The sequence below is a fragment of the Mesoplodon mirus genome (assembly GCF_964341445.2).
Source record: "Mesoplodon mirus genome assembly, chromosome: 4".
Lineage (NCBI taxonomy): Eukaryota > Metazoa > Chordata > Mammalia > Artiodactyla > Ziphiidae > Mesoplodon > Mesoplodon mirus.
Genome location: NC_138979.1, coordinates 67,483,774 through 67,496,202, shown reverse-complemented (window position 1 = coordinate 67,496,202; position 12,429 = coordinate 67,483,774). Strand labels below are relative to the sequence as shown.

Genomic DNA, 12,429 nt, shown 5'->3' with positions numbered 1-12,429 from the left:
GTCTTTTTGACAGTACAGAAGGTCCTCAGGACATCGAAAGGGGCTCAGCACAGCTTCACCGGGCTGGAGAGAGCATGACCATCAATCGGCTATAAGGTGCTCCCACCGGCTGCTCTGAGCCACAATTCTTCTCTAAAGACATTTCTTTAAAAATAGACTGTAGTGAGCAATAATAAGACCACACATAAACAAATGTAGAGAAGAGAGGAACCGTTCTCCAGCATAATAGGATCACCAAGTCTTCAAGTCCAAAGAATCCCTTTATCAGTCTCTCAGATTCCCGCTCCCTGACACTGTCCTGGTTCATCAACCTCAGGCCTTTGCAAGAGCGTCTTAACTGGTCTTGCTGTCCTCTCGCCCCTCCCCAAACCCCCTTCTTACACATAGCCACCTAAGCCATATTTATCCCATGCTTAAAACTCTCTGGTGGCTTCTAAGTGCTGGGCAATTTGGCATGGTCACCTGGCCTACACTGCCCCACACTCCACAGGACCATAGCCTTTTGCCCACACAACAGGCACACAGAAGCCAGCTCAGCTTCAACGACCCCTCCTCCTACTGCACTAATTAAACCCATTTGCAAACGCCTACTCACCCCTCAAGACCCAGTTCAAACACCCCATCTATGAGGCCATCCGACATCCCTTACAGAACCAATCGTGCTATATGGTGATGAGAGAGCACTTCAGTCACCCACTTAGGGTGTGAACTCTGGGCTCCTCCCCAAAGTGTCAGCGCCTACCATGTTTATAAGCCAGAAGAACAGAATAACCAACGGTCACGAGAGAGCCACGAGAAGAGAATACAGATGGGCTAAGTTTGCACACGTCATAGAAAGCAATTTAAACTGCATGCATGGTTTGACTCAGTCATATCTTAAAAGGATGCAATGCCTGTTCATAATGAAGGAATTTTCATTTCTTAAATCTAAAGAAGGATATCTGGGGGATTCCCTGGCAGCTCAGTGGTTACGACTCAGTACTTTCACTGCTGTAGCCTGGGTTCAATTCCTGGTCAGGGAAGTAAGACACCACAAGCCCCAAGGCGTGGCCAAACAAAGAAAGAAAGAAGCATATCTGGATTTCCAAGGTAATTCTTCCATAAGCAATAAATAGCACAAGAACATTGTAAACAGCCTGATAATACAAAACAAAACTCAGATGAAAAACAGACTACAACCCCATATCTGATAAATAACTTTAGGTTCCAAATATTCTTCTGAACATTTCAAAACCATGGGCCTGGAAACAATCTCAAGGGATCTGGCCCAGTACCAATGAAAAAAAAAAAGTAGTTTTTCCTTGGGAAAGTTTTGAAATCTTCTGTTTCAGCCCAGTGACAGATGCTGAGAAGGGAAATAATGCTGGATCTCCTGGCGCCTCGGAAAATGGAGTGCAATTGTACAGACCTCCGTTCCTCTAACACGATAAGTTCTTATTTTTTTGTCTTTTTAACTGGCTATCCTGAAGTCAGCATTTTCATATAACTTATTTGGCAAAATAATTACATGAATTCTAATCTAAATACTTTTCAAAGGCTGAGCAAGAACCTAGACTTCCCCCGCCATCACTTTCCCTGGGCATGTGGCAGTGGGGGGCAGCCTCTCCTCAGGAAGGCGCCCCAATTCTCACCCACATTCTGGGAGGCAGCAATCTGAGGAGTTTTGCCATCTCTGATATTCATGCATCTTCTTTTAAAAAGCACACACCTTGAGAGATCAGCCACTCCTTAAACCCACCTCTAACAATTTAATGAAGATTACAAACTAGGAGAAGACTACAAACAGAACAAGGACAAGCAAATGCGTGTTCTAGAAAAGAGGACAATAAAGATAACTGGGCTTGTGAGGGGCCTGGCCTAGATGACAGATTTCACCAAGGCAAGGGCAAGGACAAGGCCAGTCTCTGGGCCTGCTCTTCCCTGCAGGAAGTGTGGAAGCCTGTCAAAACGCTTTCTGTTTCAGAGGGAAGGGGAGCACGCGGCCTCTGAGTGACCACAGGGCTACATTCCTATGGCTGCCTATCAGCTCTGCCATTGCACAATAAGAGAGCGCCAGGGTTTTATGAGCTCAGGATAAATAAAAACTCCTGCAGCAACAGCCAGCAGACTGGTGGAGAGCCCCACGTCACCTCTGTCTGCGATGGTTTCCACACACCGTGCAACACTACAGTGTTTTGGCTTGATGGTTTTTAACTTAAAAGTAGGACACAGGAATGACTGACTTAATAGGAAGTTTTATGAACTGGGGTTTGGGAGGGGCAGATTCCCAGGCACCGCCCATCAGAGATGAGGAGGAACATGGGAGCCTGGACCAGAAATCTGCCTAAGCTTTCAGTGAATTTACAAGAGTGTTTGGGAAGCATGTTGATTTCTAACAATCTTTTAAGATAGAGCTGGTACCTCCAGAAAGTACCAGATGGTTCTCCTATATCAATCGGTTATTCACCCCTCTGGGTGAAAAGCTGGGGGCTCGGAAAGTCCTTATCAGCTCTTTGGTGGTGGTAATCATCAAAACTCACTCTCCCAGAATCACCCTAAGGATGGCAAGCGAACACTGTCGCCCTCCAGGAGCTTCCCTCTGAATGGCCCTGGAGGAACACTGGCATGTGGTGCTGTGCCAGTGACTGAGTGATCAGCTCAGGAGACAGAAACTTCAGGGCCATTGGGAGGAGGGAGTCACAGGCCCAAACCATTGCTCTGGAGCACGGAAACTCAGAATGCAAAGAAGGTAGCAGATATAAACCACAGAGTGTCAACCTAAGGATAAATGGCTCACACTTCACTGGTCTCCACCCACGCAGTTTAGTTATTTCTAGTCTGCTTAAAAAACCATCCTCAAATAGGGCCAGTCTTTACTTCACAGTCAAAGAGAGCAGTAATTCATGATCTGGCGGAGAGTGATGTTTCTCAAAGAGAGGACCACAAAGGTCTGCAGCAGAAGGGTCGGCACAATGGATAAAGATGCAGATTCCTGAGGTCCACCCTGGCCTACCAACCGAACCAGAATCTCTAGGGGGGAACCCCACAACCTGCATGTTAACAGGATCCCAGGAGGCTCCTTCCCCACACCAATCTGAGAACCACAATTCTCAAGGAGATGCTTCCCTTTAAAGGACAGAAATGAAAGATAGCCTTATCATCATGTTACCTCTGGGATAGTATATGTGAGAGAGCTGTGTAAACTGTGAAGCTTAAAAAACTGGTTCACTTCTTTTTTTTTTTAAATTTATTTATTTTATTTATTTATTTTTGGCTGCGTTGGGTCTTCGTTGCTGCGTGCGGGCTTTTCTCTAGTTGTGGCAAGCGGGGGCTATTCTTCGTTGTGGTACACGGGCTTCTCATTGCGGTGGCTTCTCTTGTTGCACAGCACAGGCTCTAGGCACACGGGCTTCAGCAGTTGTGGCTCGCAGGCTCTAGAGCACAGGCTCAGTAGTTGTGGCGCATGGGCTTAGCTGCTCCGCGGCACACGGGATCTTCCAGGACCAGGGCTCAAACCCGTGTCCCCTGCATTGGCAGGCGGATTCTTAACCACTGCGCCACCAGGGAAGCCCCAAAACTGGTTCACTTCTGAAGCTAGAGGGCATGGCTTACAGAGCAGCAAGAGAAATCACACCAAGGGTCAGTTTTCCTCTGCACACCTCCAAAGAGAAGGCTCCTGAACAGGGATGTGCAGGTCTAGTCCCTGCCAGGGAAACATCACTAATGTCTATAATCAATCAACCCCCACTGGAAGCTTATCATCTATACTGTTAATTTCCAATCTTCATGTGACTTGAACATCTTACATCTATGCTGCAGCACCAAAGAGGTAAATGTCCAATTTCAGAATCTGTGTACAACAACTAAAAACAGAATAAGCCTAATTTCCTACTAAGGGAGTAAGATGGCAAATAGCATCAAACTGCTGGGTTTAAAATGGCTAAACATCACTCAGGCGTCTGGGGGAGGTTTTAGTGCCAGAGCTGCTGCTAACTAGCTGTGGGACTCTGTTTCTCACTCTATCACACAAGGGGCAGGGCGGGCTCATCTGAGGGTCTCGTCAGTTCTGACTCAGGGATAATGACCCTTGGAACAAAAACACCAAACGACTTCCTCCACCTCACAGAGCCACTTGATGACAATGCCCTAATGAAACCCCAGAACAGGACAGCTCCGAGAGGCCAGAGGCAACACCTGACTCCCGCTAGATGTCCATCACGGCCTTGCCCCACCAAGACTGTTAGGTGAATGGCTGGCTGGCTGCATCAGATTTCCAAACACAGGCTCCTTCTCTGCAAGCACAGTCTCCCCTGGACATCACAGAGCTGGAAAGGGAAATGAAAACTGGGCTCGCTGCCTAGAAATAATTCCTATAATCCAAGATCAACATCTCTGATAACACTGGCCTGTCCGCCTCCAGTCCACCGCCAGGCCTGCCATCCGACACCCAGACAAGTTCTCACCTGAGGGCAGACTGCTCAGAGGAAGTCTGCTCTTTCCAGGACGGCTGGCCCTGGAAAGGGCCAGAGAGGAGGCCAAAGGATCTTAGCTCCTGAGTGCCCCCTTCTCCCCCAGATTCCAGTTTTCCCACACAATCAGTCAGAAGAAGTTAAGCACTGGCCAAGCATGCAAACTCATGAAAAGATGCTGATTCCCATCAGACTGGGAACACTTCTTGTTGATCCAAAAGGAGCTAAACCTTTGAACAGCTATACAATTATACCAAAACCTAACCAACCCCCCAGCCCACTTCTCCAGGGAGCTCTTCTTGGTGATCAATCACACAGATCTCCCCAATTCCACAATGCCCATAGAAATTATCGTACAAACCACAGATTTCTGGCTCTGGGTGATATCCAAATCAGTACTTTACATTCAGGATTCCCTGCCCCCCTCTTTATTTACTATGGAAAGATGCCAAACCTCCCTCAGGATCAAAAAACTTGCAGACATTTGATATTTACTCCCAACTCTGAATACTACAGACAAAAATGGTTTCTCTCCAAAGTTTTTTTCAAAGCTATCAGGTGCTAATCTATTTTTAAAGTCTTGACACTGTAGTTTCTGAAATGAACGGAAAAATTTCACTGCTGTATATGCAGAAAAAGCATAATGCTTACAACATGGTGGATGCTCAAAACTATTTGCTAAAGGAAGAAATGGACACTGCAGATCTCCTTCTGACCGTGCAACAAGAGCATACCACACACCCACCCCAAGATGACATGAGGGTATGAAGTATTCATTCGGCTACATAGTATATACAGAGCATATAATCCGTGCCTGACACTCTGCTCAGCATTAAGGCTGAAGCGGTGAACCAGGGACAAAACTCTGCCCTCAGGGAGTTGGGCTCTAGTAGGACACGGCATCAGATGCTCAAAAACCAGGACAGGACTAGACCCATTTCAGGGAGCACCACCACCCTGAATCTGTCCATTTGGGGTTTCCTGTGCAGCTTGGTGAGCTACTGTTCATTGCGTGATCATGACACCTGCAGCCTCTCCGGGGACCACCTCGGCCTCCCACCCCTGAAGGCCTCGCACATCCACGCACCCGGCACGTTCACTTCACCAAGAAGAGTATTTAGCAGGACGCTGGTTAGAAGCATCACTACTTCCTAATTCACATTCCATATTGCATTCATTCTGTGAAAGTGAACAAAATCCACTTAGGACTGGGCCTGCCAGGATGTAGCTAAACACCCACTCAAATGTCATTAAGACCCTACTACATAAATCTCTTAAAGAACTGAAAATTCCTAATCAAAACCCCTTCCACTCCACCAACCGGAGAGTCATTTCTACAATAACGGGGTTCTTTTCTTTCTTTGGAAGGAGGGTTATTATCTATATTTTGTTCTGCCCAGGGATGGGAAGGCTGATGATGGATGCAGGCACCTGAACAAGGAGAGCCGTCCACCCCTCAGAAGCTTCAGTGAGATGCGAGAGCTGTGTTCACATCTCAACCCTGAATGCATGTGACCCCTCCCTCCATTTCTCAAGCAACGGTTTCCTCCAAAGGGGAAGGAAACTGGTAACACGCATATGAGCAAAGCAAGTGGGACATGAGAGAAGTCAGGGAAGGTGGTCATGAGGAATGCTTTGGGAAAGGCAGTCCACCGAGAGGGGTGGGGCAGGCTGTAGCCACACAGCCCCCGAGCCAGCAACCCCTGCTCAGAAACAATGGTGCTTAAGAGGCAATGGACCACGAGATCTTCAACTCTGCATTTATCAACTTTAAAACCTGTTTTCCAGTGGGTAACATATTAATATTTCAACTCTTAAAACACAAGACAATCCTCCAACATAATTAGATGAAAATACTGGATATAACCCAATCATCAGTTGGGGAGGAAACATAAAACGCCAATTATTTGTTAAGCCCTGCTGAAAATTCTTTGCTGATTCCTACAACTCGGGCCCCAAGGCCCTCCCCTCCACCCCAGCTGCCATCGGGCATTCCTTGAGTCCCCTACACACCTAAGGGGCTCTGCCCCTGCCATTTCCTCTCCCTAGAACTCTCTACTCCCCTCTCCATTTCTCCAGTCAACACCAATGTGCCCTTCAGCCTCAGCTCAAATGTCACTTCCTCAGGAAGTCTTCCCTAGCCCTCCTCCTTCCAAACTAAATTAGGACCCCCTATTATACATGCATCCCATCTCTTTCCTTTTAAACTTCACAGCACTGGTTGGTGTTGCTTTTGTTTTTATTAACGTCTGTCTCTGGGCTACACAGAAAGCTCCCCAAGGACAGGAACTGTGTTCACCTTGTTCAGTCTATACCCCCAGTGCCTAAGCACACAGAATGGGTAAGTGACAGAATGAATGAGAAGTGTCCAGGCCTTTCTAAAACACCAGAGCCAGTGAACTACAGGCTGAGGGCCAGATCCAGCCTACTGTCTATTTTTACACAGCTACAAGCCAAGAATGGTCTCTATATTTTCAGATGACGGAAAAAAAAAAACCCAAAAGAACAGTATTTTGTGACGTGTGAAAATTACATGAAATTCGAATTCCAGAATCCATAAACAAAAATTATGGGAACACAGCTACACTCATTCTACAGTTGTTTCTGTGCTATAACAGCAGAGCAGAGTAGTCACAGAGATGGCACTGATGCAAGACCTAAAATATTTACTACATGGCCTTTTACATAAAACATTCACCCACTGCTACAACAGTGTCCTCAGAGTCAAGACTGTGGGCATGAAATACAAGAGACCTGAAAATTAAGGACCGAGGGTAATCCGTCTTTTGAACCCCTGATGCCTGTCATATTTACTGGGCATTCCTTGAATGGCAGGCACCTCCATGACGTGTGGTGAGAATGTCATTTAATACATTTGTGAATTCTGGCTGATCACTTCTAAAGGGTTGGAGCTCACACCAAAATCAGCGCTTATTGGGTGACGACCTTCTACTCATTCGTTCAACAAACGTCTGCCTGGGCACCTACTTTGTGCAGGTGCTGTTCTGGGAGGGCAAGGATGCAAACAGCAGTGCTTGGGGCCTCCTGAGCAGGAAACAGTGTGGAGGCCACACTACCATGAGGCCTGTGTGACAGACAGTGGGAGACAGAAAGCCACTGCGACATCACACCTGTGAGACTATACCTGCCTTTAAGGAACTTACACATTGGGAAGCCAGGAAAAATCCATGGGAAGTCAGGTCTCGATAAAAGATTTAAATAACATTTCAAGACCCCTGAGCAGACGCCCCAGGGAAGAATAGCTTAGCAGAACCATTTAGCCAAGAAGGCTGGTTCACCACATCTATTTTGTACTGCACACACTATGATTACCCAAGCTAGCAAATGTTTGTCATTAAGCTGAGAGCAGTTTCAACACCAGAGAATGTGCATCCTTCCCACAAAAGTGCGTTAAGAAGAGGGATGCATGATTGTTCCGTTACGTGCGACTCAGAAACCAACACACATGTCCATTTGTGCACCATATGCCTTCAAGAAAAGGGAGGAGAGGGAGCGGAGTGCATCTGCTGACAGTCTGATGATGCTCCTTGCTCCAGGGACTGTGGAGATCTGGCAGAGCAGGGTCATTCAAGCTTTACCCCCAGTCAGTCACATGCTCTCTCTTCCCTAAGTGCCAGCTCACTCCAGAACGGTCTCCTGTGCCTCAGAATCCAGGAAAGCTCAGTGAGAAGCCTCCAGCACCTCTACGCACACACACACACAGAGGAAGCATCAGTTTCTGTCTGTTGTAGCAGTTTCCAAATGTCTAGTAACAGGTACCATACATCCTGGTAAAGAATCGGTAGGTAAAATGTTCCTGGTGCTTTCATTCTGCATGAAAAGGACAGAAATCAAATGCAGTAAGGGAAAAACCACTACATCTTATCTAATCCCAAACCACTGAAATCCAAAGCAAAAAAAAAAAAGGGAGACTTGTCAAAACTGATAATAGAATTAGATACTTGGCATTTTGGACACTCACTGTTCTCAGAGTCTCTACTAGCCAAGAGCATCTGAGTCTATCTTCAAGATCTCAGACAAATCACATTCCCTCTCCGGTCTCCATTCCCTCATCTGTAAAGTCAGGCCCACATCCCTGAGTTTATGAGTAGAAAAGTCTACCAAGAAATTCCAGTATCAGCTTTCATTAAGACTCAAGCAGTAAAACATTTTGGAAAACTTCAACAAAACCACAGCTCCTCCAGAGAAGGCAGAAAGTCACTTTAAAATAAGAACCATATGATAATACAATAAGCAAACTGCTGATTTTTTTTTTCTTTTTAACCCGTCAAAAGAAATGGTATCTATAAAATTATATACAACTAGCTGAAGCTTGAGCAGGGTTTAATCCTCACTAACCTACAATCCCCCTTAGAAATCAGGGTCTGCCCTACCGCTGAGCAGCCCTAAAGGGAAGCATTAAAGCTTACGGGAGTCAGTTCTTAGATCTGAAAGGTGAAAAGGAAGATAAATTGCTAATTTCCACTTTTACCACCATAAAATTTTTACTCCCACAATTCAGAAGGAATCACTGTACAATAAAATTCATCCTTCTTCAGGCTTCCCTGGTGGAGCAGTGGTTAAGAATCTGCCTGCCAATGCAGGGGACACGGGTTCGAGCCCTGGTCTGGGAAGATCCCACATGTCACGGAGCAACTAAGCCTGTGTGCCACAACTACTGAGCCTGCGCTCTAGAGCCCGCAAGCCACTACTACTGAGCCCACACACCACAACTACTGAAGCCCGCGCGCCTAGAGCCCATGCTCCGCGACAAGAGAAGCCACCACAATGAGAAGCCCACACACCGCAACAAAGAGTATCCCCCGCTCGCCGCAACTAGAGAAAGCCCCCATGCAACAATGAAGACACAACACAGCCAAAAATAAAATAAATAAAATTAATTTTTTAGAAATTAAAAAATTTAAATTAAAATTTAAAAAATCCTTCTTAAAACACACCCCTACTCTGAAACCTTACATTCTGACTGCTCCCTTCCTTTGAAAAGGCTTGCCTATGTTTCCATTTCCATTGTTTTTATAAAGCAAACACTTTGTCTCGGGCATGCTGTCTTATTCTGTGACTAATTCAACTTTACATACCAAAATATTCCACAGTCAGTAACCTACATGAAAATCAGTTTCCTTTTTTTTTAAAGAAATATTCTGAACATACAAAAAGATAGATAGAATAATATAACAAACACCACCCAGTACTAGAAATAAAACACTGCAAAGACACTAGAACCCCCCTGAGCACCCATTCCCACTCACGTTCCCCTCTCTTCCCAAGTGGGAACCACCATCCTGAATCCAGGGCTCATCACGCCCACACAGCTCTCCCAATCCCCATGCAGCATATGTGTTTGCATGATCTTCTTAGTCTTTACATAAATGGTACCTCTGTATGCAATCAATCTGTAACTTTGTTTTTCTTTCTCAATTTTATGTTTATGAGTCATCCATGTTGACACCTATAGCTCCCATTCCTTTATGTTCACGGCTGCATAATATTCCATTATATGAATGTACTACATAATTGGCCAAAGACACTACTTATTGTTTCATATGGCTGCCATGTAGTGCCTACTCTGTGCCAGCTATTTTCCAGAATTCTCAAAACTAACCAATGAGGAAGGTAAGATTCCCACTAGAGTGAAGAGGAAACTGGGACAGAGAGGTGGTATAGTTTGCTCAACACCTGTGAGTGGCAGATTCAGGCCACAAGTTCAAGTCAATCCAAGTCTAGAGTCACACTCCTGACACTGCATCTTGCAGCCCCACTTAGGTAGATACCTCCATCATTCAAAAGATTTTAATGAAAAACCTGATGGAGGGCTCCAAAGTCATTTGTGAAAATCTGAAACAGGATGCTCTATTTTCTGTTTTAACAAACAATTCCACCAGAAATTCTTTTGTACACAGGGACAGTCCATATATACAGTGAGGACAAGCCTTTCTTTGGCAAAAGTCCCTGTGTACTCGCTCAGATCACTCCCAAGTTTATACAAATGCTTTCTAAGTAAGCCCGAGTTGAACTGCAACTCTGCTTGGCTTCCTTTGCAGAAAAAGGCTGTCTGCACCCACTTAAAGAAGGGATGGAAGAGCCTAAAAGAACACAGTAATCAGACTCTGCCTGAAGCAGCAAGAACTGAGCTGACAAAGCTCTAAAAACGACCTGGGGAGCAGCTCCAACTGTTGCTGGTTTCGGAGATCCTGGGAACAGCCCTGTGCTCACAAGGCCAAGGGCGTCAGGCTCAGCCCACTCTGCTCTCCACTTGGCCAGCTTTGCAGAGAGTTTTCATACATCCCAGCCCAGCCCTGCTGCTCTGGAGAAAGCCCAGCTTGTAATACGGAAGAGAAGCGAAAGAGAGAGGAGTGAGGGTGGAGGCTCACAGGAACCAGGCAGGGAAGGAGGCTGGGAGAGAGACCCAACTCCAGGCCAGGGCCCAGACGCCCAGGTGCTGGAAGCAGGAGGGCCCCTAGGAGATGATGGGACCCCCCAAGGACAGGGAAGGCTTCTCAGCACCAGAATCAGGACTTCCGACTCTAGTCCCATGCTTCTACACACTGTGTAGAAAAAAGATTACGGAAGCCTCAAATGAGCAAGGCAGAACTGGTTGAAGCAAATGTTTCCCTCCTCTCCCAGCCAAAATACGGAGCAAGCAAACAGTCTCTGCTACTTACTGTCTGTGTGACCTTAGCTGGAGTGTCTCTGCCCACTCTGGAGGAGACTGCAGTGGATTATCTTTAAGGGCCCTGCCAACTCTGACTCTCTCGGTCTATAGCCCTGAATGCAGTAACACTTAGGAGAGGTTAGAGTATATTTCATGTAATTCCAACACCCCCACGAAGTAGATACTACTGCTATCCTCATTTTACAGAAGAGGCAGCTGAAGAGGGTAATAACTTACCCAAGGGGAGGAAGTCTACAGTAATGAATGCCTGGGAGGGTTACACAGGACATCCACAGGAGAGGGGTGGGGAGGGGAAGGGAGATGGACAGAGAAGGGCCCAAGGCAAGGCACAGAGGGAGATAACGGGTTAAGGGACTGAGTAGCCCCCAGCCACTCTGGCCTAAACCCAGGTAAAGGGCTTGAGATGGGGACGGGGACAGAGTCTGAGGAAGAAGTGGGGACAGAAAGGCAGAAGGGCTTTAGAGAAAGGAAGGTATGCAAAAAGTTCGATGGTCAGAGAAGCTAGGCTGAGCTGGGCATCGGGGGCAGCCCCAGAGGCTAGGCAGGGGGAGCAGGGGGAGCAGGGGAAGGGCGTGTGTGCGGGTTCCCGGGAGGCAGGTGCGGGGCTGCGGGGCGCGCTGTCCCACCTTGAGCACCGTGACGGATCCCGCGCTGTGCACCTGGAAGTGAGCGGGCGGCTCCGCGCCGGGCTCGGCCGCCTCGTCGGGGCCCGTGTAGCTGAAGCAGGCGTCCGCGATGTCCAGGTGGCCGAGGGGCTGCGCGTCCTGCGGGTTCTTGAAATAGTAGAGGTAGCAGCGGCGCGCGTCGAACACGAACCAGCGGCTGCGGTAGCCGCGCAGCGGGCCCTTGCCCGACAGCTTCTGCAGGTAGCCGCACAGCCGCGCTGGCTCCCGCCCCGGCCCTGCCCCAGGCTCCGCCGCGGCCCCCGGGGCCGCGCCCTCGCCAGTGCTACCGTCCTCCGCCCGGGCCCCGGGCCCCAACATCGCCAGCCCGCGCTGCAACCGCCAGCGCCGCGGCCCCCAGCGCCTCGGCGCCGCCGCTGAGCCCCCTCCCTTCAACCCCGCCGCTCCGTACGGCTGGCGGACGCGCAAAGCAGCCTGGGACTTGTAGTCCCGCCCCCGCCCGCCCCCGGGAGTGCCGGCCCGCACCCGGGGCGGTCCCGCAGGAGCCCCAGCGGCTGGTCCGGAAGAATCACCCCTGCCCTCTGTTCCTTTGTGTAACCTGGGGCGCAAAACCTCGCGCTGCCGGGCTGAAACATTGTTCTATTTCTTTATGGGAGTGTGGGTT

The 12,429-nt window shown here is 48.1% G+C and overlaps 1 protein-coding gene across 3 annotated transcripts in view; it reads right to left on the bottom strand.

Moving 5' to 3' along the window:
* Positions 1 to 12,224, bottom strand: part of TBC1D2B (TBC1 domain family member 2B) — an 87,160-nt gene extending 74,936 nt beyond the window's left edge. The window contains exon 1 of one of the 3 annotated variants that reach the window (XM_082619654.1): positions 11,769 to 12,224. In XM_082619654.1, coding sequence (XP_082475780.1) covers positions 11,769 to 12,125 — 357 coding nt within the window. In that variant the 5' untranslated portion in view covers positions 12,126 to 12,224. The remainder of the gene's footprint in view (positions 1 to 11,768) is intronic. The other 2 variants (XM_082619653.1, XM_082619655.1) reach the window with 2 other exon arrangements.
* Positions 12,225 to 12,429: the final 205 nt, after the last annotated feature.